Source organism: Sprattus sprattus, assembly GCF_963457725.1.
Source record: "Sprattus sprattus genome assembly, chromosome: 17".
In the NCBI taxonomy this organism is placed as follows: domain Eukaryota; kingdom Metazoa; phylum Chordata; class Actinopteri; order Clupeiformes; family Clupeidae; genus Sprattus; species Sprattus sprattus.
Window position 1 is genome coordinate 17,205,622 of NC_137915.1, and position 22,582 is coordinate 17,228,203.

At 44.0% G+C, this 22,582-nt stretch overlaps 3 protein-coding genes across 4 annotated transcripts; 1 reads left to right on the forward strand and 2 right to left on the reverse strand.

Annotated features, from left to right (window-relative positions):
* Nucleotides 1-168: 168 nt before the first annotated feature.
* Nucleotides 169-2,043, reverse strand: nanog (nanog homeobox; the record flags this gene model as incomplete). Its single annotated transcript, XM_080855471.1, has 4 exons — nucleotides 169-495; nucleotides 729-851; nucleotides 938-1,302; nucleotides 1,659-2,043. 4 exons carry the CDS (start codon nucleotides 2,041-2,043, stop codon nucleotides 169-171), a joined length of 1,200 nt encoding a protein of 399 aa, XP_080711597.1.
* A 3,913-nt stretch (nucleotides 2,044-5,956) lies between these two features.
* Nucleotides 5,957-18,579, forward strand: ipo4 (importin 4). Of its 2 annotated transcripts, none has more exons than XM_080855545.1 (30): nucleotides 5,957-6,351; nucleotides 6,716-6,802; nucleotides 6,891-6,970; nucleotides 7,068-7,109; nucleotides 7,261-7,390; nucleotides 7,700-7,879; nucleotides 9,473-9,538; nucleotides 9,631-9,732; nucleotides 9,845-9,928; nucleotides 10,089-10,244; nucleotides 10,376-10,429; nucleotides 10,559-10,668; nucleotides 10,833-10,941; nucleotides 11,420-11,549; nucleotides 11,764-11,877; nucleotides 11,992-12,105; nucleotides 12,758-12,881; nucleotides 13,046-13,157; nucleotides 13,334-13,461; nucleotides 13,549-13,626; nucleotides 13,799-13,856; nucleotides 14,199-14,304; nucleotides 15,183-15,376; nucleotides 15,691-15,744; nucleotides 16,258-16,383; nucleotides 16,721-16,947; nucleotides 17,250-17,382; nucleotides 17,636-17,740; nucleotides 17,868-17,937; nucleotides 18,050-18,579. In XM_080855545.1, exons 1-30 carry the CDS (start codon nucleotides 6,286-6,288, stop codon nucleotides 18,178-18,180), a joined length of 3,270 nt encoding a protein of 1,089 aa, XP_080711671.1. In that variant the 5' UTR covers nucleotides 5,957-6,285; the 3' UTR covers nucleotides 18,181-18,579. The 2 variants fall into 2 exon arrangements, with proteins under 2 accessions (XP_080711671.1, XP_080711672.1); XM_080855546.1 differs by having other exon boundaries at nucleotides 10,574-10,668.
* Nucleotides 18,580-19,947: 1,368 nt separating this feature from the next.
* LOC308378531 (uncharacterized protein) lies at nucleotides 19,948-22,084 on the reverse strand (the record flags this gene model as incomplete). Its single annotated transcript, XM_080855472.1, has 3 exons — nucleotides 19,948-20,069; nucleotides 21,348-21,589; nucleotides 21,996-22,084. The coding sequence occupies 3 exons, from the start codon at nucleotides 22,082-22,084 to the stop codon at nucleotides 19,948-19,950; spliced, it is 453 nt and encodes a 150-aa protein (XP_080711598.1).
* Between the last annotated feature and the right edge of the window lie 498 nt (nucleotides 22,085-22,582).

The following is a 22,582-nucleotide window of genomic DNA, read 5'->3' on the forward strand; positions in this document are numbered from 1 at the left end:
TTTCCAGAGATGCGAAAAAGAAAACACCATTCATCTCCAGGCGGCATTTAAAAATATATATATACAGGTTATAAAACACCAAGTCGTGGCAGAAGTAAAAAAAAAAAAACTATGTGCATACATGTACAATCAACGTCTCTGGCCTTATCTACAACTACAGGCAATTACTCAAGAGGACCACTGGGTGGCGCTGTGCACCATTGCCATGTGCGTTGGGCTGCTACCCGCATCCACTCCGTTCCCATCGTCAGAGTTGATGCTGGTGTTGCCATTGTGGGGCATGAAGTTAGCCGGGCTAGGGTACTCATAGTGAGTCATGGCGTTCGGGAGAGGCCAGTTGCCCCGAGGCCTGCCCGTAGCCTGGGGGGGAGAGTGCGGTTGCAAGTAGTTGGGGTAGAAGCCTGCAGGTTGAGGGGGACTCTTCTTGAAGACTGCCTCTCTTAGTTGTGGGTTTGAGTAAGGGTCCTGGAGTAACGCTTGGGAATCCACCTGGAACTGAAGGAAGAGATGGTTAGGGTCACACACCAAGACAGTTAGACATTCAGCCTGCAGTTTGGTTTGGGTATGTGACGTCCTGCCTTTAATGCACTGCTTCAACTTTAGAAGTGCCTCCTTTGTGGACGAGCATCTCTCTACCCCTGTATGAGTGCCTCTCTGCCAGAGAGATGGCAGGCTGCAGGCATACTGGGGACAATGGAAAGAGAAAAAAGCACTTTCATGGCACTCACCTGAGAATGGGAAGCTGGTTGTACACTGGAGTATCCAGAGTTGGCATACCTCTCAGACACCCAACCATTTTCCTTCTGGTGTCTCTTAAGCTTCATCCTCCTGTTTTGAAACCACGTCTTCACCTTAAAAAATAAAATGACATCCTTGTTAATTCAACCATCCACACATTGCAAACAGCATATCAGATGGCAAATCCATGACCACTCACTTGTTTGTAGGTTAATCCCGTGAGTCCAGCTAGGGTCTTCATCTCGGCAGGGGTGAGGTACCTCTGCATGCTGAACCGGTGGGTCAGAGCGTTCATCTGGCCCTCAGAAAATGCCGTTCGTACCTTGGCCTTGCGGGTCTGTGTAGTTTGTGCTGGTGGTGACTGCGTAATGTTAACAGGGCCCTGTCCCGGCCTCACATCTTTAAGGCTGGGGTCATCTTCCCCAACTGTAATAGAGCTGGACACGACCTCTGTGCCATCTGGACTGCCGCAAACCGTTTCATCGTCTGTGTCTTTCTTGATCCATGTTGCGGGATTTCCGGGGGGAATGCACACTTCCCTGCTACTGCCCGAACTCCACGAATCTACAAAAGAAAGACTTTGAAATTGAGCATTCTAGCGGGCCGATCGTTGGACAGATATATCTTCAGCCACGGAGTGGCGCTAAACTGCAAAAGTGTTCACACCAAACATGGAGAATTCGGCCTGCACCTACATCGCTTTTGCAGAAGAGATCGCGGCTTTAGTTCAAGACCCAAGTAAAGTAAGTGCAAAAGTCTTAGGGGCTGCATGTAGGAATACCATTAGCATTACAAACTTACACTATGTACTCTTTTTAAGATAAATTGCGTACATGAGCCAACCACTGTTAACCGCCAAACAGTAGCTAGTTGGCTAGGTTAACTAGCTGGCATATCTGTATTTGCCATGTGTCAATTACCTGGTGTGTGAGCCTCAGAATCACTGGGGTTATCACTGCTTGCTCGCTCACTCTCCTTCGTTTGGTCCTCATAATGAGTAGTGTTGCGATTTTGAGAGAGAAAGAGTCTGCCACTTTGGGTATGTGTGTCGGAAAAATACAGCATAGGTCCAGGGTATTGCGCCGTGTTGTTCGTTGTAACTTGTCCTGGGCTCCCAGGTGGAGACTGGTGTGGCGGTTGTGTCTGGTAATAACCTCCGTTGACCCCGGGGTGGTTGTAGGTCGACTCGGTCCAATTCAGGTTTGGATGGGTTTGTTCGGAGCCTGCTTGGTAGAGTAGTCCATAGGCGTATGCGTGGTATGAAGGGTTGAAATTGTAGCTTACAGGTACCTTCCAGTCCGCCATGGTAAAAATAAATCCGCTAACTTCTTTAAAAACACAACTCTACACGACTTTAAATTGCAGAGGTTTTTCTAATCCGGCGTAACTTCAGCTAAGTGGGTTTTTATAGGAATGTAGACTCAGTCGTGGGGGTGTAGATTTTGATGGAGGTGTGCCTAAATAAATAAACCAATCAGTTGTCCTCCTTGTGGAGGCCCTGATTGCAATCACGCCCCACGCCCATGCGCAAGTGTTCTCAACGATAAAATCTTACTTACACAAGAGCTTAATTCAAACTTTCAAAGAATACAAGAAAGTGAAACGCTTATCAACTATCACTAGTTAAAGAACTACTTTATTATAAATATCTAAATAACATCATGCGTTTCTGTAAAGAACACACAGACCTTTTTTAACTCTTAAATGTGATCTAGTTTGAGATGAGATCCAATGTCACCGACTGTACACATGTGAAATATTGATTTTATTGGTTTTATTACTTTGAGACGTTAATGTAGGGCTGCCTGTTACTGGGACTGGATTCCTACCGTCTATATACTACACTTGCATCCATCGATTGTTTAATGTACATAAAATCAATCCTTAAACATAAGACCTTTGCAACGGCTACAGACCATTCAATAATGTCCTAAACATACGAAACATGTAATGCACAGAAGGGTTGCACTGCATCCGATAACAAAATGAGAAGTGTAGATCATAGCCTACTATTTCCATTTGGTTTTAAGATAACAGTTCACTTGAGGCTATATCAGCCCCTGGCATCTGTATGTCTTAAATGTAGATTTTTGCATGGTCTTCTTCAAAGAAACAAGACGGGGGTTGTTGCTACATGTTTACATCCACAACCTGCTGCATTGCAGAGCGTTCACCGAATATTATCATCTAAATGGGTGTGTTTGTAGTCGACCGCCTCGACGTTATTACAATGAGAATGATTCAGATGGAGGCCAAAATATGTGATAACGATTAGCCCATGGGACGATTAGCACAAGCTTCAGATATCTGGGCAGGGACTGATGAGGTGAGAAAGGGGTATGCAGATGGAGTAGACTGCTCGGTTTGGAATGTTTACTTGAGATGTCGAAGCCACAGTAGACTAGATGCATTTACACTTCCAACAATGATCTAGACTAATTCAGATGATGAAAAGTCGAAATTAAGTCTATATACATCTTCTTTCTCTGTTGCAGACGCCATCTTTATTGTACTGATCTCCATAAGTACAAATGGTAACACGTAGAATAGAAGTATGAAAAAGATACACATTATCAATGGGGGTTTTTAAAAAATCAGTTATCCCTAAAAAAAATACACCTGAATCGAGGGTTAGAGTCGCTAGCTTACACAGTGCAGTTTAATACACAAAGTAACGTCATAATTAGTGTACATGTTTTAACATATTATTTTATTGACATACACAATTGCTTCAATATGACTAACTAAATATGAACCTCCTTGTACAGGCTCCAATTACTTCAATTTCGGATTTTTATTCTGTTTTCACTATCCTGTGCAGAGAAAAATAGATTTACCCTATATTCGGTTTTATGGCATGCTGTGACAAATGTAAATAGGCTACGTGACTTGTTGTTTTATAGCCTACTGTAATACAACTCCCAGTTGGTTCGGGGCTTCTACTCAAAAGGTGTGCAGTTCACAACTTAATTGTCCATTAACACCTAATGATCTGCTCTTCGTCCTGCCCATCGGCATTATAATGACCGACTCTATATTCATCGTTCCTGCCCTACAGGGTCAATAGGGCAAAAAACATCGTTTATTTCCCAATGAAACAGCTAAAGTGTTCCCGCGTGGCAAAGATCATACAGGGTATACATGACGCTGATTTTGCACATACCAAATATGCTGAAATAATCAATTTGATCATCTTTGTTTGCATAACAGCAGTCTGATACATTTGCAGTCTGCCTAATGCACGCTACTTTGTCAGGTAGCCTACATAGAATGGACAAAAAGAATGGCCTTTCTGAGGTGTTTAGTTGGGTCCGTAACCTCGCCCTATGAACCTATTTTTCCACCCCGACATGTAAATTGATTTACGTCTATCGATTTTTTCCCGTTGAGCAAAATAATTACACACATGATTAGAACACTGAACGTAGGCTACTTTAATTTGATATATAAATTGTCTCTTCATGTTTATGGTCGTCCTTCCACACTTCGATCTGCACTGCTCATTTTCCTGATGTTAATGTACAAGAAATAAACATGAAGAAAAATAAAATACAAGATATTATAAGTGCATGTCTCTTGATACAATGTGTCCAAATTAACCTAGATAACCGAAATATGCTGTATGGGACAATGTAGGACTGTTTACATGTTCCCACCAGTTTTAGGCATTATTTTGTGGCAACCTGCGCCTGAAAACTTGACGAAGTATGTAGAAGTTGACACATTGAAGTTACAGGAGGTTAGCCGCCGGTGCATTAATGGGGGGAGGAGATGCACACTGAGTGACTGATTAGGTATTTCATTGTGTGTATTCACACTGTGTGCTATGATTTTGTCCCGTGTTTTAAAAGAAGGTGCCATCTAGATTGTGTGCATTTGGCGCGTGCAGGAACCTGGGCATATGGAAACAGTAGCTATTCCGAACACGAGTTTTGCCCATATGTCATTTGTTCCAACCTTTTCTTTAGTTCGCCTCTTAACGTCTGATGCCTATTTTTTGTTGTACCGACCAAATACGTAGTATTTTTTGAGTGGTCCCTGCAATATATCACTGTTTGATGACACCTCATTTGCATGGATAGGCTACCTATTTCCTGATCGCTAAACTTTTGTTGCCTTTCCTGTCGGTCAGCGGTTCCATCATTCCATTCTGTTGCGCTTCCATTCCTGAACACTTTCAGCTGTGAGCGCCACAAATAACAGTTTAGAGGGCGATGATAGACGTTGACGTGATCAGTCGCAGCCGGTTTGGTACATTCAATGAAGGGACAGCGTGCCTTTTCGGCACACTAACCAAGTCTCTTTTACCGCTGCGCTCTCCAAAGTAGCCTCCGTAGTCGTACATCTGCCCTTATGAGTCTCGATTAAAAACGCACAGGTCATTTTGGATAACAGAAATTGAAAGTTTGTTTATGCGTTTATTTGAAAAGGGCCAGTGTACATTGATAAACATTTCCCCCCCAAAAATGTAAATGCACCGGAATTATAGTTTTCATCCGTTGTCCCTTGATAGGACATGACAAAAGTAAAAAAAAAAATAAAAAAAAACCTAAACAGGAATTCCCCAAATATAATACTACATCAGAGTACTCTAGGCTCTGTGATAACAACCCTCAGATCGTGTTGAATTAGAACCACACTGCCACCAGATTAACCAGATTAAACTCTTCCAGTTGCCTGTGTGGTGTTATTTTAAGCAGGCCTGGCTGCAGCATGGCTGTATGAGCTTGCCACAACTTGCTTGTATGCATAACTCTGGACAACTATTAATTAGCATAAACAAAGCTTAGTATATGTATAGAAGTTATCGGGGAAAATATATCAATACGTTTAGTAGCCAGATAGTGGTCAGTAGATGGTATGCTCTCCAGTTGTGATTCCAAATAATAATAATAATAATACACAGCAATATATATTATATAAAGCAATAAAAACAAAACATAGCATAATGATTCCTGATCTTTAAGACCCAATGAGAACTTGTACTTTTGTCCAGCATGACCCCATCAAGTTGTTTAGCTACCGGACTCAGTTTTCACGACAAACCAGTATATTTTATTAAAACAAGCCCTCAATTTTTGTATGTCATGGCAAGTCTTATTGTTTTAATAATCCATTTGTGAGCCCTCCGTTCCTCCGCTGGCGCTATAAGCAGTGCAAACTGGCTGTAGTACAACTCCTCAGTGCGGTCCCTTTAAGCAGCGCACGTGGATTCATGAGCGGTTCTGTCCCGCGTGGAACTCGTTGGAACAATCTAAGCCAAGAGCGACACTCAAATTTCAACCGCCGCCGGTTTTGGATCCACGTCAAATAATACTTTTTGATAAGAGAACATCTATTTTTGCACTGTCATACATCGCTGGCTTAATTCTTACAGGCAACGGGCGAAACACCCGTCCTCTCCACGTTGACTTTGCCTGGACGTGTTGACAACTGTCATATAAGTTGTTGTCGCTATCTTGCCAGCTTGGAGCTGGCCTATTATTTTGGATAAAAACATTAACTTGGAAAGCTAACGTCAGTCTATCTAAATCTAAATCAGGGAAGATGACTGAGCAACTGGAACACATCCTATCGCAGCTTACGCAGCCTGACAATGCGATTATTCAGCAGGTAACCTAACTTAATTTCTACAGATTTCTCTAAAATTACCGGGCATTTGTGCTTTTGGACAATTGAAATCACTGGGTGATTTGGTCGATATAATTTTAGTTACATAAATGGGTGTCATACCCATGCCGGTCAGCTGTTATCCTGGGTGGCTAGCTAACGATGGCTACCGCTAGTTAGCTAGCCATACCCAAAGTCATGGGGCCTGGCGATACCCAGGTTTCGTCACGATTCGGGATGGTGTTCGCCAAAAGTTACATCTTGTCGTGCCCTAATTTGATCAACCTCGGCTTAATTCATATTAACATTTATGTATGCCTTGGTTTCCATAGCGATACTAGCCTGAACTGTTGTTTTATTCTACCAGGCCACAGTACAGCTGAAACAAGCTTTCAAAGACCCTGCCATTATACCTGCGCTATGTGCTGTTATGACAGGTTCACAGAACCCGCAGGTACGTCTAAAGCTACTGTTCACTACTAATCTATGGATCGGAGTCATCTTAAATTGGGAGTGACATCTGTTAAACGTTTGCCTCTTAGATCCGCCAGTCTGCAGCCGTTATGTTGAGGATGAGGGTTAAGAAGCACTGGAAGAAAATAAGTCCAGACCACAGGGAAAGGTTAGTATTTACACCAGCTTGATTTCTTCATCTACTGTCTTTGTTTGAGGACACTCAGTGTTCATTTACATAACCTTTCATGTTTTTATTCTGTCAGTTTAAAAGCAGTGGTCCTTCAAGCTTTCCAAAACGAGACAGAGTAAGTTCCTGTATTATTTTTCTTAAACTCAATTCAAATAATTAATTCCAGTAAAACACATACAATGACACAATATTTTTCAGTGTTTGCTGTCATTATAACCTCTGCTGAGTGACCCAAATTCCTCGTATGTCCTCTGTCTCTTCTGCAGACACACAGTGCGTCACTCACTCTCTCAGCTCAGTGCTGTGATGGTCAAACATGAGACACCTGACCGCTGGCCAGCCCTGCTGACTCTGCTCAACGAGTCTACCCACAGCACCAACCCACAAGATAGACAGGTATGGGCATTACACAGCCAATCTCTCTACATAGCTGTTGCACACAATGATAATGCATGTTTTGCCACTTACTTTATTTGTTTAGAATCATGGATTTTCAGTCCTATACCAAGAAAAGAGATATAAACTTTCTGGCTTATGTTTGAAATATTGAAATTAATTTCAGTTACTCTGAAAGCTTTAACCCTAACATATATACAGTATGTGTTTGACCTTTGGGAAGGTCTCACGCCTGTGGTTTGGTATGCATAGAGAAGCCAGTGAGTACTTAATCTTCAAAGCACTTGTGGACCCAATTTTTCTCCCCAGGTGGGTCTTCTACTGCTTAGCAAAGTGGTTGAGTCCAACCCAGAGCCCTTCAAGCCACACTACCGGCAGCTTCTGCAGTTGTTTGGCACTGTGCTGCAGGACCTGAACAACCCCACTGCCCTTTACTACTGCATCCTCACCATAACTGCCATCACAGCCTACACAGGCTCAGAGGAGATGGTAAGGGCACTTCTATCAGATCTGTAGTATAATGTCCGGGCATTCCCATATAAACCACAGTTTTGGAGCACCATTTTTTTTCAAAGATATGGACATTTGTTCTATGTTTAAAAGCAAATGCTAAGTTGCTAGCTTGTCATTCAAATGAGCTGGGTGGGTGTGGTTGAATACGAGCTCACTCCCTAGCCTAAGAAGCATCTGAGTTGATGACATGTACACATTACATGCTTGTATGAAGAAATTGTTGATAGTCCACTTCTTTAGGCATATTTGTTACGTCTTTAAGTGTTTATTAAGGTTCATGCAGCGAAGCTGCAGAACCCTATTGTGTTTCTATGTTTTCTTCTTATTATTATTCTGTGCTGGGATCCTATGGCAGCCCATAGAACCATCTGTTAAAAAGTTGTGAAATTTGGCACACTGATTGGGGACAGTCCCATGATTCATTTCACCAAGTTTCATGTAGGCACATGTAGCGCTCTAGCGCCACCAACAGGTCAAAGTTGGACGTACGTTCACACACGTAACTTTTGACCTGTTTGCCCGATTTTCAAAAATGAGGTATCCTTGGAATCCTTGGACCAGTACGAGTTCAACACACCCTATGACGTCATTTTGCGCCGTGATGGATTTTCCGCCATTTTGGATTTGATCAAAAACCTTCAAAAATGTTCACAGGTCACAATTTTTGTCCGATCAACACCAAACTTGACACACATCATTTTCAGACCAAGCCTCACAAAAGATACTGAACTACATCTTCGCAACTAAAACCGTTCGCCCGTGACAGCCAATCAAAGTTTGCGATGAAGTCGCCAGACAGGACGTGGGCTCATATCTCAGCAACGATTTCATGTATCAAGACCAAACTTACTACATGGACCGCTTACCTCATCAGGAGGACGCTTAAGACATTTGGTGACCTTTGACCTCTAGGTGGCGCTGTAATTACAAAAAAATGCATTTTGGCCTGTAGCTGTTGACGTGTTTGGAATTTCAACTTACTAGTGGGATCTATACATGCTCTTGGAGGTCTTTAGATTGACACATGCAAATATGTGACATTATCATAATTGATCAGGGTGTCATATTGAATTGAGTCAAAAACACTAAAAAGCAAACACAGGTCACAAATTTGATCTGATCTTCACCAAAATTGGCGCAGACCATCATTAGACCATGCCTTATAACTGCAGTAGTTTATGGAACAATTGATGAAAGCGTTCGCAAGTAGCAGCCAATCGAATAAGGCGGCGAAGCCGCCAAACAGGAAGTGAGCTCATATATCGGCAACCCTGTAATGTATCAAAACCAAACTTGGTACATGGACTGCTGACCCCATCTGGGGGACAATCAATACATTTGGTGACCTTTGACCTTAATTTAATCCAAAACACTAAAGAGTTTGCACAGGTCGCAAATTTGATCCGATCTTCACCAAAATTGGCACGGACTTTCTACAGACCATGCTTTATCACTGCATTGCGTTCTGAAAGCATTCGCCTTCAACAGCCAATCGAATTTGGCCGATTCGCTGCATGAACCCTCCATTGCTGCTTGCAGCTATATTTACTTATGTCTTTTGTCCTCCAGAACATTATGCGTTCCCTTGTCCCAAGACTGATCACTGCCCTGAAGCACTTAATCAAAGCAGACGAGGTAAGGACGGTTCCAGCCACGTCTGGGAGCATTTGAAATGCTTTTGAGCTGAGTTGACTCTTCTCACCAGTGAATTTATCTCTCTGCCACAGAGCCAGGCCAGTGAGGCCATGGAGGTGCTGGATGAGCTGATGGAGAGTGAGGTGTCCATCATTGTCCCTCACCTTGCTGAGATTGTACGCTTCTGTCTGGAGGTGAGTGCAGAGAATGATGATGTAGGTCATGTTTGCTACCCAGAAATGTTGAGGACTTGTTGTTCTCTTGTCCCAATATGTATGTGACTGGATGTGTTTATGTTTCTTTAAGATCGGTGCAGATGCTTCACTCAGTGACTCCCTTCGGGTCAAGGCTCTCTCCTGCATCACTGTCCTGATTAGACTTAAGAGCAAGGTGAACCTGATACACTTGATTTCATTATGTGATGTTTTATATATACATTATATATTGTCGTGTGTGTGTGTGTGTGTGTGTGTGTGTGTGTGTGTGTGTGTGTGTGTGTATGAATGTATAAAGACTCTTATTTATGTTTTTCAATAATTTTCCTGTTCAGGCTGTGCTGAAGCAGAAGCTGTTGAACCCCATCCTCCAGACTGTGTTCCCTGTGCTGAGTGCAGCGCCTCCCCCTGGTGAGGAGGACCCGGAGGACGACGAGAATGGCAATGATGATAATGACGATAATGAGAATCCCAAGCACTTAGCTGCCCAGGTCAGAGATTAATATGCTGTTTAGTTGATGTCACATCCCTGTTATAAAAGCTGGGGTTAGTGAATGGCAGTAGTGAGATCCACAGGAGACGGTCCAAAACGGCTTACTGTGTTTTTTCCTTCCCTGTGCAGGTCATCGACACCATGGCTCTCCATATGCCACCTGAGAAGCTTTTTCAGCAGCTGGTTGGTATTTTAGCCGACACTCACACTAATGTATATATGCTAACACTAATGTATATATACTAATTAATAATGCCTTCAGGAGCATGTGTTTGTCATCTTACCAGTGCTGTTTGTTTTTGTATGTTTTAGATGCCACTTGCCCAGGGTTGCCTGGCGAGTCAGAATCCCTACGAGCGGAAGGGGGGGCTCATGTGTCTGGCAGTCCTGGCTGAGGGCTGTGCTGACCACATCCGCACAAAGTGAGTAACTCCCCACAAACAGACATAAGAACCGCCTTTATAACAGTGTGTGACTTCATGCTAGGGAGAAAATTACCCCAGAGTATGTGAAAGATTTCCCTGATTACCACACCTGTCATTTATATGGGACTAGCTTCTTGAATGCTGTTGTATCTCTGTGCTAGACTGCTGTCCTCCATGCTGCAGACTGTTTGTCAGAGCCTCTCTGACAGCAACCAGGTGGTTCGTAGTGCAGGTCTGTTTGCCCTCGGCCAGTTCTCTGAGCACCTACAGGTGAGTTTCATGCACCCTCCTCTCGCACACTGAAGCGTGGTTCACAGTAAAGAAAGTACTGGAATAAACTTTAATTTTAGTCCAATTTTTGTGGCAAATTACACTAAATCTCAATGGTCACTAATATTTTGTACTAAAAATATTGCTTGCACTTGTACTCTTATCTATAAATTTCACTTTGTGTATGAGTAGACTTGTTCAGCTAAGAGTATATATATTTTAAGTGTGTGTGGGTGTGTGGGGGGGGTATAAATGCAAATAAAAAAAAACAAGAAGAAGTGGCAATAGTCATCATCTTGGAATTTAAATTGGAACAGCATTCATGACTTTCAAAAGTCATGTAAAAGGTTTAAGAACTTTCGCTTTGGTAAAGTGTTGGTTCCTTGTGGATCCATGCACATAGGTCCTTGAAATGAATGTTCCTAAAAAAAGAGTGGGAACCAAACATCTGTTTCTTTTCTTTTGTGTCTCTTCTCAGCCTGAAGTTAGCAAGTACCATGCAGAGCTCATGCCACTTCTACTGGGCTACATGTCCGGCCTGAACCAGGCCAAGATCGGACACGTGACCAAGGCCTTCTACGCCCTGGAGAACTTTGTGGAGAATTTAGGTGAGAGTGTACCCTGACCAGACCTGCTTGGTTTGATATGCCACCTGCCTTACTTACTCAGCTCCTTTTGAGTGCTATTTGTTGTTCCATGTTCTTGTCTCTCCATTACGGTCTCACCTTTCTTATTTTCTCATCTATCTGTCTCTGTCTGGTTTTCTCTCTCTCTCTCTCTCTCTCTCTCTCTCTCCATCTCTGTCTCTGTCTCCATCTCTAGGTGATGATATCCAGCCCTATCTCCCAACTCTGATGGAGACGATGCTATCTGCTTTGAGCAGCTCTGAAAGTCTGAAGATAAAGGAGTTGGCTGTCAGTGCCATTGGAGCTATTGGTAATGAATATGCAGCCCCCATTATGCCATCATGCATTCCCTAGTCCAGTAGATTTGGCATTCATGTCTCATTGGTTATACAGCGTATCTAAGCCCGCCCATTTTGACTTTCAGCCAATGCTGCCAAAGAGCAGCTGGTGCCTTACTTCTCGCCTGTGATTGAGAGTCTCAAGGGTTTCCTGACTGACACCCGTGATGAGATGAGGGCCCTGCAGACACAAGCCCTGGGTATGAGCCATTACTCCAAGTCCATCTAGCTTGAACTTACATTTCACTGGTTTCGCTATTTATTCCGTTACTGTGCATATAATGTATGTTGGCTCAGCCTACATGGTTTATCAGAGTCCTACATGTAATACATGTGTATGATAATGAAATGTGCAGTTTATTCATAGCAATCCATCTTTTAAGGATGGCCGTTGTGTTATTAGCTGACAGGAACATTTGCACTTAGTCTTTACTGAAATATACCAGGATATGATCTTACATTAACTTTATTAAACTCTCGGTCATCTTTGGGTGATTCTAGCATATTATTAATGCCATTGACCTAGATTCTACACCAAAATTACTTCTATGGCTTAAGTCCAAATGGCAATACCTCAATCGCTATCAGAGATCCAAGGAAAACACATAAATGCCTCCGTCATGTCCACGTCTCAGTTGGACATACACAAACCTTTGAAAGTGGGTTATTACAGACTGTTGGAAAAGGTCACATTCTCTGAAGTGAACTATACAAATGACTTTCTCTGGCCTAGATTACCTGACAGTTCATGGCAGAAGCCATTCAATACTTCACAGAATTCCCTTTGCAGATGAGTAGATTTGAGCTGTTTGGTATATTGGCTCGGGAGGTAAGTTTCCCTCTCCCCTCCAGACACTCTCTCGGTGCTGGCCCGGACCATAGGGAAGGAGGTGTTCAGCCCCCTGGCTGCTGAGTGTGTGCAGCTGGGCCTGAATCTCACTGACGCCGTGGATGATCCCGACCTGCGTCGCTGCACGTAAGGATCAGAGCTGTCTCTGTCTGTGTGTCCATAATGGTGACAGTGGATCTGATAGCTGATGTTTTTTTAGTTACATTGTTACTTGCATGGAATATTTCTTTTGCTTTATGTGTTTTTCTTTCTTTTGATCTTCACTTCTCTCTCGCTCTCTCTCTTTGCAGGTACAGCTTGTTCTCTGCCGTGTCCACAGTCAGCCCTGACTGTCTGGTTCCTCATCTGACTGCCATCTCCACAGTGATGCTGATGTCCCTTAAGTCAACCGAGGGAGTCACGGTCAGTGCCAATGTGGAGAACTTTACTCCGCCGGTCATTACAGTGGCGGTGTGATTTTGGTTCCTGAAAAAGAACCTTTCCTCTCCCTGTGTGTTGAAACAAAACTGCCATCTTTGTCAGTGATGCACTCCTGTAGGTGATGTCCTGCTGATTCCTGTTCTCTTGTCCTTCTTTAGGCCCACTTAGAGGAGGACAAGCAGTTTGTCCTTTTAGATGATGACGATGATGAGGAAGAGGAGGGAGCAGGTGACACCATTTTGGAAGAGGATGGAGATAACGATGTAATCGCGCCGGATGTTTCTGGGTAAGCTCTTCCCCACCCCCCACCCTCTGCTCTCACAATAATATTGTGTGTTGCATAACTCTAATAAGCACACGTATGGCTCCCCAGGTTCAGTGTGGAAAATGCTTACATTGATGAGAAGGAGGATGCCTGCGATGCCCTGGGAGAGATTGCCTTCAACACAGGGTGAGGAGCGTTATTGAAAGGACAGACAAACCCGCCACCCCTTCCCAAACACACACTTCATTAGCTCAGGACACAAAATCAATAATCAAAAAGACCCACATTAACACACACACACACACACACAAACACAGATGTCTAATCACTGACCTGTTTCCCTCCATGTGTCTCTCAGAGTTGCCTTCCAACCATTCCTGGAGTCCAGCTTCCAGCAGGTCTTTGAGCTGCGTGATGTAAGTCACTCACAGCTGTGTGTGTGTGTGTGTGTGTGTGTGTGTTATAAGTGTGTATGTGGTGTGCTGCTGGGCCTCTGAATTCTACTCAGATTTGAGCAGGATTATCTATGAAACCTTTTACAAAACCACTACTATTGGAACTCAGGTTTTCTTTACATTTAGGAATGGAAACTAAACTTGTGAGATGAAGTCAAATGGGCTAACCTTTGCCTATGGTGTGTGTGTGTTTGTGTGTGTGTGTGTGTGTGTGTGTGTGTGTGTGTGTGTGTGTGTGTGTGTGTGTGTGTGTGTGTGTGTTTGTTGACGTGGACATGGGGACATTCGTCTGCTCTCCTGTAGTTCCCCCATGAGGACGTGCGGCGGGCAGCGTTTGGAGCCCTGGGTCAGTTCTGCCGGGCTCAGCACAAAGTATGGCAGGCCAACCCTACCGAGGAAAATCACCAGGGTAACGAGCACACTCATACACATACACACTCACTTTTTACACACACACATTCCACACATGTATGCACATTCTCTCTTCCTGAAGTTTCTTTTGTTCTTTCCTCTCCTTTGTACACCTCCCCTTCACTCCACCTTCTCCTCCTCCTCCTCTTTAATATTCTTTCTCATTTCTTCTCCCTCCATTCCCCCCGCTTTCATCTTCTCTGACCCCCATTTTTAGACAGGAACAGGTTCTTAATGAAACCACGGCAGTAAGCATTTTTATAGAAAAGATCACAGCTCCCTTTGAAGACTGACACCAGCAATGGAAGGATAGATGTTAAGCCAAACTTTTTTTTTCAGCAAAGATTTAGATTTATGTGCCCTATATCATAATATATCACAGCGTAGAATTTTCAGCAGTGATTTTTTTTTTTTAACCTGGTCTGAGGAGCTAACTTTATATTTAGCAGGCCTGTGTGTTTGTCCTGTTGTATATTTCCAGCAGGCTTTTGATGACCAGGCTCTGCTGGGCCTGTCTTTCCATTCTTGTTTCTATTTATTATGTTGGGTGTTAAATCACAGGTGGGTGTTGGCTTTGCTGGTCGGCATGCACTGAATGGATCTCAGCTGTAACCGCACTTCTTTAAGCTGCTCTACTCTGCTACCACTTCATATCAATGTCTGCCCAATTCATTCAGTCATGTCAATCATTCTCCTTCAGACATTTTGTATTGGGTTCATCTTTATGGACTGTGTATGCACTTCATCTCCCCTCATTCTCTCTCCTTCGCTTCAAGACAGACTAAGGCCATGGTCTCTCTCCGATCCGTGTTAAATCTTTATGGGCATTTGCTCACGCTCCGTGCTTAGCTTTTTGTCTCTGGTCTCTCTCCGTAGCGCTGCATAAGCTGCTGGGTGTGGTGTTGCCGTGCTTCCTGGAGGCAGTGCGTGCGGAGCGCGAGCGGCAGGTGGTGATGGGCGTGCTGGAGGCCATGAACAGCGTGGTAAAGACCTGCCAGGGGGAGGCGCTGCAGGTACCGGGCAGGCTGGCCGAGATCAGCCACGCCATCAGAGACGTGCTGAAGAAGAAGGTGAGGCCTGCAGCTGCTGTGTCAGTGTTTGGGCAGTAGAGGTTACTTAGACAGGGTGCATAGTAGTGATGGAGGAAAAGGTATCGGTCCAGATTTGTGTCTGAAGGTTGACCTCTGCTTCATCTCAGTAGACTGAATTGATTGTTATGAATTTGTTATGGTGAATTGAAGTCAGTTGAAAATATTTATTTATTTTCATTTCTCTATAATGATAATGAGTCTAGTTTTCACCATCTCCCTCCCCAACTCTCTCTTTTCCTGTGTCTCCCTCTCTCGTCTGCCCTCTTTCTCTCCCTCCCTGTGTCATTCACCAGACGGTGTGCCAGGATGGAGGTGGTGGCGACGGTGATGATGATGACGAACAGCAGGTGATTCGTTTTTAGAGCCAGAGTCCCTGTAGACTTAAGTCATTAGTGTCATTAGTCTGTGTTTACACAGTTAGGGCACTTAATTGGAAAATGAGTGCATGATGCAGATTTTTGTTTGAATAGAACTGTGTGTCATGACTCAGTGTCTGCACCAAACTGATGTGCTTTAGCAGCTGCAAGAGAAGGATGAAAAGCCGCCTCAGTGTGCTTTATAAAAGGCCCTTTGGATGCTTTGGACATTTTCCTTTTCTGTTCAAGGTCTCAGATCCCTTAAAGCTACAGTATGTAGTATTGTCATCAAAAATGATGATTTTACTTAAAGCTTGAGATATTGTGTTTTTATAGATCATGCATACATTATTGTGACTACAATCATGTTGTTATTTTGTCAGCAATGAAATGTATGGACTGCACTTTTGAGTGCTGACTAAGGACACTGCATGACCTGTGGAGCTGCTAACCTGTTAGCATTAGCCTGCCACTCTAACCCCCCCTTTCCCCCCATGCCCCCAGGCGGAGTTCGATGCCATGCTGCAGGAGTTTGCCGGAGAGGGCATCCCTCTCCTTGCATCAGCTGTGCCCGCTGAAACCTTCCTGCCCTTCCTGAACGAGCTGCTGCCCCTCATCATGAACAAGGCGGTGAGTGACAACCCCTTCACCCCGGGGCCATTGCTATGATAGCAGCCCACCACAACCTGTCTGCCAGAACATAACACATTCTAATCACATGTAGTGCATCAATGTGGATATTTCTATTTACTCTTTAAGCAGATATGCCATTGCAATACATTGCAAATGTCCTTACATGGATCTGTTGTACAAAATCTTGTCAAATGAATGTAAACACTTAATCAAAGGAAAGAACCACAAAACTTGATGTACATTTCAGGACAGTCTATCAGCACTGACAACAACATTGTAGCTTCTGACGAGTTATTGGACACCCACATAACTTTGGTTTTGCTCCTCCACACAGAAATCCACGTGCACGGTGGCCGACCGCTCCTTCTCCGTGGGGACCCTCGGGGAGACTCTGCACGCGCTCTGTAAGGTGCAGGGTGGGGTAGGCGTGGCTGGACGGCTGTCCAATCGGCTGCTGCCTGTGCTGGTGACCGGGGTGAAGGACCAAGACCCTGAGGTGCGCAACAACAGCGTGTTCGGACTGGGAGTCCTTGCCCAGGCAGCTGGACCCGTTGTCGTCTCGTATCCTTTAACGTGTGTGTGTGTGTGTGTGTGTGTGTGTGTGTGTGTGTGTGTGTGTGTGTGTGTGTGTGTGAGTGTGCGTGTTTGTGCTGTTGTTACCCCACACATCCACGTCTATATTAGTTCTTGTGCCATTGTATGCTTAAATGAGCATTGGCAGAGTAGAGTATTTGTATTACACTTTAATTGTGTATTACTTCAGTGAGTTTATATTTGCTGCCTAGTCTATTAACATGGACCTGTGTGTTTGTGTACATGTGTGTAATGCATGTGTTAGTAGTTTTCCTTTACCCCAGCCTCAGTGACTACCCCATGATGCTGTCTCTCTTCTCCAACCTGCTGGCCAAGGAGTCGGACCGCAGGGTCATTGACAACCTGTGTGCTGCCCTGTGCAGGATGATCATGACTAACATGGCGAGTGTGCCAGTGGATCAGGTACTGCCTGACAGTTCCCGCTCCAGAGGCCGTGTGTGTGCGTGTGCGTGTGCGTGTGCGTGTGCGCGTGCGCGTGCGCGTGGGCGTGGGTGTGTCTGTGTGGGTGTGTGTCTGTGTGTCAAGAACACTGCAGCAGTGCTCCCTGTGTACAACGAGATGTACAACTCATGCACTACTAGACCTCTACAGTTTGTAATGTAAGTTGCACAGATCCTGCCATTGTGTCACCACTTCCTCTCTAACTTTCTCTTAGGTCTTCCCTGCCCTCATAGCACAGCTTCCCCTGAAGGAAGACCTGGAGGAGAACAAGACCATCTATCAGTGCCTGGCCTTTTTGTACTCTCACAACCCTGCACTGGTACGCTCCCAGTTTCCCTCCCTATGCATTTGAAGTGTAAATATCATTAAATGGTATCTGTGGAGCCTGTCTTTTCCCATGCCCACTACGCTGTGGAGATGTTTAATGGAATGACTTTTGTTAATAGATTGTAAGCCAACTGAAGCCCATTCTAGCTGCTTCCAACCATGTTTTGGGAACTAAGGACCTAGACGAAGGTAAGTGAGCTCTGGAGACCATCATGCCCATTCTAGAGATGTGTGCATTCTGCCTCAGTGCTAGATTTTAGTATTTTGCCCGCTTTTGTAACAGCAGCCATCTTTTTTGTAGAAACCCAGAATACAATGCTTCTGCTGCTTAGAGACGTTGCCCAGCGACACGCTCAGGAGTTTCAGGGTGCGTTGATGTCACTTCCTGCGGAGCAGAGGACCAAGATGACTACAGCGGTCACACAATCATAGCCCCTCCCTCCCATCAGGCCTTCCATTCTGAATTGAAAACTAGCCAAATTTGTTATAGAATTTTTTACTATATATGACAGATCAAACATCAGATGACAAATATATACAATTTTCAGAACTTGGCACTTAAACTCAATTACAGCATCAATGTCTGGAATTTTCTTTTAATTTATAGTTTACCCGGTCATATGTTCATTGTTACTATTTTACTTTTGTGTTAAGTTATGTTCTCAGTTACCAGTTTTGAAGTGCATTCTTATTGTTATTTTGGTCTTTTTTTTTATTTAGTGTCCTCTAGTCTTTTATTAATTTGTTTCCCTCAACAATTCCATGATATTCTGGCTTGGCTAGTTTATGTGTGAAGCTATGAATTATCATTCTATAAAGGCTTTGCAGAGATTTGCCTTCTTTGTGTACTTTTTCCCTCTTCTCCACCATTTACACCTTTTCCTCAGAAATCTAGACACTGTTGTATTTTATTTTTATTATACGGCTCTTCAGAATCTTGCAAAAAGTACCATTGATTTGAATGGGCCATCCCAACGTTCCCCAGTGAATATTTCCTGATATTCACTGCTGCGTAAAGATATTGATCGCTGTCATTGGCATCAAGTTTTGTGCATCTAATTCACATATTTCATATCATGCCGCAAGAAGTCCAGTCATTTAATGTCACAGACTCAAGTACTGGGTTGCTACGCAACTTAAAAGTTCCATTTGCTTGAAGAACTATTTATTTCTAAACAGGAATCACGAAACGGCAACTAAATCATTAAAAAGAGGTATGTTAGAGGAATGTCTTCTATAGTTTTTGGCAAGTAACTGTATAATAAGCGGAATAATGTATTGACATTATTATCCCTTACCTAAAGGCATATTTCTCAACTGTCTCGTTTTATATTTTTGAAAAAAAAAGTACACACTCAGTACCAGCATCACCATTTTTATTAGATGGAACAAAACACAATACTATTTAGCTCAGTATTCAACACTGGTGGGGAAAATCATGTATTTGGGTGCACTCCCCTCCATTTTCTTTTTAGTCATTTGACTCATTGGTGCAGTTCATTAAAATTAGCTCAGTTAACTCAGTTAAAAGTCATTGTCTGTATGTGTCATAAAATACAGGGTTCCCACGGCCATGGAAATCCTGGAAGTCATGGAATTTTAAAATCCTATTTTCCACTTCTGGAAAACTCGTGAAAGGCTGCGAGTCTATTAAAAGTTTGAAATGAAATTTGATTTGGTAGTATGAAGGTCTAAAGACAATAAACTTTGTTATTGTAGTCTTCTATGGAGAATGGTTGATTGTGTGGATATCTGCAACTGAATTGACATAGGCTAACTAGCCTATTTGAGAAGTAAACAACTTTTTCCCATCCTTTTCTTTCAGTACTCCGGCCTTAACCTGTGGGTTAAGTACAGTTTTGTAGAATTGAACATTTCATTAAGGGTCTTTGAGAAGTCATGGAAAAGTTTTGAAATGTCAATAAAAATGGGTGGGAACCCTGAAAATACTACTGACAGCCTGTCTGAACATCTTCACACAAGAAACATAGAAGCATTCAGGACTACGCTCTTAAATCCTGATAATGGTCTACACTTAAAGTCTTTCTTGGCACATTAAGCAGAGTGAAGTAACGCTGCCTTTAAGCCCTTGCACTAGAGTACAAACGACTGCTGTCACTTCAGTGGGTAAGGTCTGTCTGCGCAAGATCTTGAAGCCAAACTAAAGCTATTGACTTGTGCTTTTCAACTCTTGCTCCTTCATTCCTCCACGGGAAGCTTGCTGTTGCTGTCCTGGGGCTTTGCCTGGGTTAGGGCGTCGATGTTCAAGGGCAGAGTCATCTCCACTGGGGCAAATTCATTCTCCTTCAGCGCTCCAGACGCTAAGAAGCAATCAAACATTCAACACTTAAAAACACATTCTAGAACCGTACCAAAAAAGTGCTTATCAGAAAACGGTCCGCATCAAACACTCAGTGTACTCTAATATAGTAGTAACAAAGAGTTGTGTCGTTTGTACAAGACAAGAGTTCAGCAGTATGGTTCCACAGCGGAGCTGGTGCTGAGTGGACAAATACCACACATTCTCACTGACTCAGCCCGACAGTGCACTGGTGTGAGAGTAGGACAGAGAGGGGAGCAGTCCAGCACTGTGCTCTGACCAATAGGCTATAAATTATAGGATAGCGCTGAGGTCATTCTTATCGGCTGCTGAAGAATGGGTGTCTGGCACGGGGCAGAAATCCTCAGTGGCGTGAGAATTCAGACGAGCTGAACATTTTTTATACTACCTAATGAGGGAGAGGTCAAATGAGACATGATTCATTTTCCTCCATGGTGCCATCTCTGGAATGTGATGGGGCCTGCTGAATACCGTCATTAGAACTTCATTATAGGGGAAGAAGTAGGCTGACTACGACCATATTAGTGACAAAAAGAAATCAATCTTTGAAAACAGTGGGAGGTCTTTCTACACTCTTAACAGAGTCTATACACTTAACACAGAGTCCACAGTGACATATTCTATGAATAAACACTTTCAGCTGCACCCCTCCAGGATGTTTGCGTAGAAATATGAGTCTGTGAAGTATGAGTGGCACAGTTTTTTTCACCCTCTTCACTGGAGGCAGGGAGGAGGAGACAACAATGAACTGCACTGCTGGATCCATTAGGATAAAGGAGAAATGAAAGATGGTATTTGATCTGAGGTCTGAGAAAGAGATTCTACCCTCTAGAAGTGGATTACTGACTCAGTAAAAGCATGAGTGTATACTATGTGGATTGGTTAAACGGCACTGTTCAGGGACCAGGAACAATGAACACTGATGTGCACAGGCTGGCCCTTCTAAACCTTCAGACAAGTGGTGTTAAAAAAAAGAGAGAATTAAGGAATTTCAGTGCCAGGTTCTTAAAGTAAAACAAATAAGTCTATATTTTTTCCAGAAATCATCTGGATCAGGTCACTCCACAGTCAGGTCACTCCCAAGTGCCAAAAGCAATGAAGGGAATGTTGACCAACTGGTTTACTGTCCCTGACATTTCACTATGAATGCAGTTAGCCCAACTCTGTCATCACTAAGATCTAACTATCTAGCAGGCCCACATGACCATGGGCATAACTCTGCTGCAGGTAGACATGTAGGTAGTAGTTCTCCGCTCACCTGGCTCTTTGTCTGTGTGAGTGTGTCTCCACGGTGTGATGTCCACGCCGCTGCGGGTGAAGGAGCGATCTGTGTGGGACTCGGTGCTGTAGAGGACCTCCTGGCTCTGGTTTTCCCCCGGGTGCTTGGCCTTCACACGGACCTCCAGCAGGGTGATCTCCTTCTCCTTCACCTTGCCCGACTTGGTTCTCACCTGGGTGCGCTTGGAGTCCACCCATACCACTCGCTCCTTGACTGCTGACCTACACACACACACACACAGTCACACACACACACACACACACACACACACACACACACACACACACACACACACACACACACACACACACTCACACACACACACATGATTGCATGCTTAGGTCATTTCTAATCCCTGCTAATATTGACCACATATTTCACAGTGCCAGAGCACAGCATCAATCATCATAATGTTCTTTGCCAGCCTCGATTTCCAACTATGTGTGATGTGATTTTCCCTCTCAAGAATCAAACTCATTGAGCTGGTTGATTCCTGGTGATCTGGTTGATCACCAGACTAACATATTCAGCGTCCTCCGATCCTCACTCAGTTACAAGTTCATATCATTAATACCACACATATGTACACATGTACTGCAGTCATTTAAAATAAATTAGAGCACTTACTTTTCAATGCCCAGGCCGGCGAGGGTGGTGTCCAGGAATGGGAAGGCCTCATCTGGGCTGAGGATGTCAATGGGCAGGGAGACGCTCATAGGCACATCCCAGAGGAGCTGGGAGAGTTTGTTTGTGGTGGTTGGGCTCCCTGGCTCCCCATTCACCTGCTGAGGATGCTGCTGATGATGCTGCTGCTGCTGATGCTGTTGGTGCTGATGCTGCTGCTGCCCCACCTGCTGCTCCTGCAGCTCTGTCTCCTGGCCTGCCAGCTTGCCTGGTTACTCGGACAACCAAACGAAAGCAAACAATGATGACTTCTCAGGTCCTCCGCTTCCTTTCCTGTTGGCTCTACCCTCTCCCTTTGTGCTTGGGTTCAGGAAGTCTCTCGTTCTCTATGTCCAATGAAGCTTTTCTGTGATAAGGCTTCCAGCCTCAGTCTTTAGTTAATCTTCCCTTTTGGGTTCAACAGTCTTCAGCAAGTCTTAAATCTTGAGCTGGAGACAAACTGCTGGTCAGTGGAGGATGTCAAAGAGATCTGAGCCTCCTCTCTTCTTTGGGCGTCTGTGTGTTGTGGGCGTGAGGATGTGATCTCTCTC

What these genes read in the sequence shown, in the direction of transcription:
- ipo4 (XM_080855545.1), top strand. Translation starts at nt 6,286, where the DNA reads ATGACTGAGCAACTGGAACACATCCTATCGCAGCTTACGCAGCCTGAC. An exon ending in ACTTAATCAAAGCAGACGAG is followed by an intron (nt 9,539 to 9,630) that starts GTAAGGACGGTT and finishes TCTCTGCCACAG; the next exon opens with AGCCAGGCCAGTGAGGCCAT. An exon ending in CCCTCATCATGAACAAGGCG is followed by an intron (nt 16,384 to 16,720) that starts GTGAGTGACAAC and finishes TCCTCCACACAG; the next exon opens with AAATCCACGTGCACGGTGGC.